The sequence below is a fragment of the Buceros rhinoceros genome, unplaced genomic scaffold, assembly GCF_000710305.1.
Source record: "Buceros rhinoceros silvestris isolate BGI_N320 unplaced genomic scaffold, ASM71030v1 scaffold3533, whole genome shotgun sequence".
Taxonomy (NCBI): Eukaryota; Metazoa; Chordata; class Aves; order Bucerotiformes; family Bucerotidae; genus Buceros; species Buceros rhinoceros.
This window is the reverse complement of record NW_010402838.1, coordinates 12,402-18,155: the sequence shown is the minus strand read 5'-3', so window position 1 is coordinate 18,155 and position 5,754 is coordinate 12,402. Positions and strand designations below refer to the sequence as shown.

General features: G+C 39.2%; 1 protein-coding gene across 1 annotated transcript; it reads right to left on the bottom strand.

Annotated features, from left to right (window-relative positions):
* Positions 1–1,118: 1,118 nt before the first annotated feature.
* On the bottom strand, positions 1,119–2,129 carry LOC104490472 (leukotriene B4 receptor 1-like). Its single transcript, XM_010132759.1, has one exon. The coding sequence runs from the start codon at positions 2,127–2,129 to the stop codon at positions 1,119–1,121; it is 1,011 nt and encodes a 336-aa protein (XP_010131061.1).
* Between the last annotated feature and the right edge of the window lie 3,625 nt (positions 2,130–5,754).

Here is a 5,754-nt window from a genome sequence, read left to right as displayed (position 1 = left end):
AAAATACACAGGAAATTACAACATGTTTCTGAGTAATAGGCAGTCATCTTATCTTGTTAGAAATTGATTTAAAAATAGGCAAGAGTAAGCATAAAAAATGTTAGCCAAAATTTAAAAAACCCTTCAAAAGCAAACCCTTGATAAGTCCACTCTATTCAACAACAGATGAAAAAAATAATGCTTTTATTTGTAAGGTGAAGTTCTTTATGATAGTAAGATGCTTTGTACTGCTACCATAATTTTCTCACACATAATATCAAGGATCTCTCCTTCCCTCCCACTAGAGCCTGGCCCAATTACTCCATAATCTAACAGACATCTTGGAAGCTGAACTGAATCAAACTTTTTGAGGATACTCATGTATTTAATACAGAAATAGTTTAATTGCCACTGCTGTATGCAACGTTGGTGACATCAGATAAAGCATGAAGTCTGTAACTGTTTGCCATTTCACACAGAATTCTTGTACCTCCTGTTTTTTTCTGAAGAAGCATCTCATGCTTCACCTTTTACTTGTTAAAACTTCACACAAGATAATTCAGTGAATGAGGTTGACTGTAGAAACAACCCTTGTTACTCTCAAACCTAAATAAAGCAATAAATAAGAATAGCCTTATAATTTCCATCTACCCAATGGGTAGATGGGTTTTATGTGTTGTTAGTATACTTAAAAACCATTCTTACCAAGAATTTTAGTGTGGTCCCTTAAAACTTCAGATTATATAAGGATTTTTAAGTATCTAAAAATTTTTTTCTGAAGGAAAACTTAAAACTTCCAGAGCTTTTGTTTTGCATGTACAGTCCTTTCCTGTTTTCTGCACTCAGACTTTCTACAAATCCCAAATAATTTTACCGGAAATTAAAAATGTTGTATCTTCATACTTTGAGCTTCTCGCCACCTTGCTGAGGTTTTCAGCCCAGTGAAATAGTGCTAAGTTCATGATGTGGATGCTAACTTAGGAACTGAACTAGGCTGTCAATGCCAATTCTCTTATAACAAACCCTAATAACTTTTTCTTGTCTCTGGCTTTACCTGGACTGCTTAGTAAATGCAAGCGTACGAAGAGAAAGGAAGGAATGACACAAAACCACGTTATTCACCAAGTCCGTGTTCCTTGCTAGAGATCTTCCGTGCTTACTAAAGTATCTTCTTGTTTGGCTACAATGAAACTTTTTTTCCTGTCTTCCTCTGTTACAGTATGACTCAACTGTTCAAACAGCTTTGATATCTTGGCAAATCTCAGGTGATCCTGAAATCTTCGTGCAGCAAAAGCATAAAGCAGAGGGTTAATACAGCTACTGATGAATACAAGCGCTCCAGAGATGTACACTCCTCTGTTTACAATTTCATCCAGCGCCAAAGACATTTCCTCATTAGAGAGTTCTGTCTCAATTGAAATAATGTCTAGGACGTTAAAGAGATGATGCGGGAACCAGCATAAAATGAATGCCACCACCATGCTGGCAATGAGCCGTTCCGATCGCTGCTTGGATTGGTAAGTCATTCTGCTTATTCTTCTTGCAACACACATGTAACAAGTGCAAATAATTAAAAAAGGGATTACAAAACCTGCAAGAGTCTCCAGCAAAAGATACGACATTTTCTGTCTATTAGAAGAGTAGTTGCGACATGTGCATAGTAGTCCACCATTCATTTTTTCTGTCTCTTGAAACGGAATGACAGAAACGCCGAAGGCAATAGACAGGAACCAAATGAGGAACACGATGAAAGAAATCTTTTCTTTTGTTTTGTATCTTTGAATTGTGAAAGGGTAGAACACGGCCATTAACCGCTCCAAACTCAGTGCTGTAATCAGAAATATACTAGCGTACATGCTGCAGTAAATAATGAAAACCAGGATTTTGCAGGAGATGACTCCAAAAACCCATGAGTCAGCAAAGGAATAAATCCAGATGGGTAGAGTAATAAGCACGAGGACATCTGCAATGGCCAGGTTCAAGATCAGCAGGACTGAAGGAGATACTTGCTTCATTTTTGTACAGACAGTCCAGATGACGATGCAATTTCCAGGGGTCCCAATAATAAATGACAAGCTCAGTATTACGCAGACTACTGACCTCACAATATTCCACGTTGAGAGGGTACTGTTTTCCTCAGCTTGACTCATTTTGGAAATTCTTCGGCTTTCTTGGCTGCCAGTATCCTCAGTGCTTTGCACTCTGCTTTTATTCTAAAGGTGCAAGTGAACTACTCACAAGAAGGTTCTCCAACTGATGTTCTGTAGACTAATATGGCTCACATATGAGCTCACATCGTAATGCTTGCTCTCACAAACATCTGACCACATACGGAAGTTCCTGTTGTTTAGGAAGACTGCATTTTTACATAGAAAGCAATACCAAAATACAGTGCAGCACCTGACTTTGCTTTAAGTTATACACCCATCATACTCGGGCAGATTTTAAGCTTTCAAAGTGCCCCTATTTAAATGAGCTTGTCACTTTAAGATACTGATCTAATCAAGAGCTATGAAGAGAAAGAAACCCTCTTGATGCTGTTCTAGTCTTGTCTGTATGAATAACTCAACATTTGGTAAAATAAAAGCCAGAAGAGAGAGGTGGCAGATAAACTACAAATGTGCATTGACAAGAAAGTCCATTCCAGAGCATAAAAAAATATTGTGCTTACTGCCTTCATGTAATCATTTCTAATTAAGCAGAAAAGTTGATGATGCTTTAGAAATACTTTGGCATACAAGAAATCAACATTTGTCCTCTAGTTAGACTGTACAGGTACAATAAAGTGGGTGAGAATTGTATTTGCAGTGCTCTGGAAAACTGCAGTCCTTCAGCCAGACAATAACCATTCAAATAGTCTGGATATTGGGTCAGAGGAGGAAATGCCCTGTGTCAGAGAGAAAATGTATTATGTTGTCTTTCTGCTGTGCCAGCAACTGGCTATGGCTACACATCCTAGGAAACTTGGTAGTCAGTGCCGTGTTCAGTCCCGTGTGAATCCCAAGCTCTTCAGTGTCTCACCAAAGGATATGAAAGTATTTGTTATCCTGATACCAAATTCATTTTAGAGATCAAGTTCATCTCTAAAAAGGAGGAACTAACACAGCAGCACCAACAGAAATATTCAAGAGTCACAGAAGTGAAACTGCAAGGGTATTTTCTACAAAAAAGACGAACAGATAAAAAGAGTCAGGCGTAGCGCTCTCTTAAATTTAAGACTGTGATACAGATTATTTCCCTAAGTGTTGAGGTAGAATTTTACAAACTTGGCAAACGTAGGGCATAATATTGCACTGAAAAGTATCTTTCACCATGGAAAAAGGATTGCAACACCACCATCCCAAATCAGCTTAGCTGGTTTTGATCTCATAAGAGTATAATGAGATCAAAAGCAAATCCAAAATAACTCCAGTGAAGTCAAATCTTCAAAATACTGTTTGTGTAATAAAGATTTTAATTTGGACTTAATCTGATACATGATTCCAGTTACTTCTATTTTTAACTACACTTAATAAGGATTGGGTAGGGGAAAAACTCAATCTAGTTGTTCCTATTCTAAATGAAATTTCTGAAAACCATTTGTAAAAATCCACTAATGAAAGGCAATGATGAGCAATGTCCCTTCTACTAATGAAATCACCTTTACACGCAGCATTATTTTTCCAGAAGTAATTTTGGAAGAGTTCTTGATTAATTTCTTGCCACTGGCATGTCAAGACTGAACTAAGTTGCAGATTTTTGGACAAAAAAAAAAACCACCAAGGAAAGATGCCCAGTACCTCTTATCACATGATGCTACAAGGACAGGCAGATACTTTTAGTAAAGTCTGAATCAAGATTATTATTATTATTATTGTATCACATGCTGATTCTTAAGGATTTGGCCTGAGTTGCAGAGGCACAGGTGACTAGAAGCCAAGGTAACTAAAGACTCCAGACAGTAGAAGTTACACCGATTACCAGGAATTCTGCTGAACTGAAAGCTAAGACAATTGGTAAAAGCTCTCTGTTACAATAAGCTATGCTCACTGCTAGAAATTGTAGAGAACAATAAGCTATGCTGAGAATTACGATTCTACTGTCACGATAAAGCTCTAATTGTACCACAACCTTTGGCCAGTTCTCATACTACCAAGGACCCCTAAAAGGACCTGTACGTTCCTGTAGTGCTGGGTGACACCTCTGTATGACTGTCGTCTTTGAAACTTTACGTCTGGTGCCAAAGAGCAGTTGTCTGTGGAACTACTGGCATCAGTATTAGCATAGTTCTAATCCAGCGGTGTACGGATCTGTTGAACTTCTGAAGTATCTGACCTTACACTTTTCGGAAACACGTTTCTCTACTTCAGCTGAAGGCCGCTTGCCAGACGGCCTCTGCCTCTGGCTGGATTTTTCATTTAAACAAGAAAACAAATTAATCTCAGAATTGCAGCAACAGCCTGGGAATTCTGTTTCAAAAAAGATCCCAGACAAGTGTTGAAATGGTATGACTCCTTGAGTAAGACTCTGATGACAGGCTATTAGACCTAATACCGCGGACATGAGAGTTAACATAACCTAGGGAGCATGTTTCAGAAGAGCTCTAGGTGACTGTTGGATCATTACAAACTCTTCAGACAGTTCATAAGCTGTCTTTAATATCCTCTAGAAGTGCCTGACTGCTATTTGTCAAATATACCCTAGCAGAGCACAAGTCTAGAAGTGCCTGACTGCTATTTGTCAAATACACTCTAGCAGAGCACAAACCTTATGGGAAATTTAACAAGTATTTCCATTAACAAGGGGAGCAGTGCACTATGTCCAATAACATGCTAATCAACTCGGTATCTCACTCAACATAGTGACCAAATGGGGGTGCGCCTTTTAAGCTCTTGCAGTTGGTCTTTTGACTCCGTAAGTTCTGGTCTAACTCTATTAACAGCAGTGAAATTAGGCTGCATTTCTGTGTTTTAAAAAAAAAAAGTTCTAAATGAAAAGTTCTGTGAAGTGTTTTCTGTGCATGCATATTATCTGTAGTGCAATAATTAACCTGGGAAACTTTCTGTTAAGTCCTTTACCTTTAGATTGGCAAATAACTTCTGAAAACTTCCCAAGCTCAAGAAGTCTATGCTACTGCCAAGAAACATTTTGAACAGAATTTACTTTGGCTTAAATATTAGGGGGGGTGTTTCACTAATCCTTCAAATTATTTATTTTCCTTTGTATGCATGCAGGAGCTTCCCTCTGGTGGATGGTCTGTCACACTGCCACTGAGCATTTTCAGACAGCTGGGTTTCGACCACTACTTGTAAAGTACAACTGACATTTCCATCCACCCCTCCATGCAGAGCACGCCTGCACCAACTGACAGAGTAGCTGATGCATGGGAAATCCACATCGCGTAACTGGTGTGAGTAGCTGTACCGGAAGCCTTTTCACATCCTCTCTAATTTTTGTCTTCAGAAGGATCCCCTGGGTGTTTATCTAGTAAGTGATTGCAGAATAATGATCACCAAGTATCACGTATCTGCTCAGACACTGGAAACTGCCTGAGAATGCTGAAGGGGGAAGTTACCAGTCTAAACCCCTTAGTCCTTCAGCCATTGGAACAAGGTAGCATTTGCAGGATTGCCACAGCTGTCTCACAACAACCTCAGTTCAACAGTGCTGTTAACGATGGTGAAAGGTGGCACCGCTTTGCCTTGATGAGAGGATTATGGACTAGGCAATCCAAATGTTGCTTTCTTGAATACAGGCGGGGCTCCTATACAAATGGGGGGGCGCAGCAGCCGGCAA

Excerpts from the sequence above, each read along its gene's own strand:
- LOC104490472 (XM_010132759.1), bottom strand. The coding sequence starts at position 2,129 with ATGAGTCAAGCTGAGGAAAACAGTACCCTCTCAACGTGGAATATTGTG.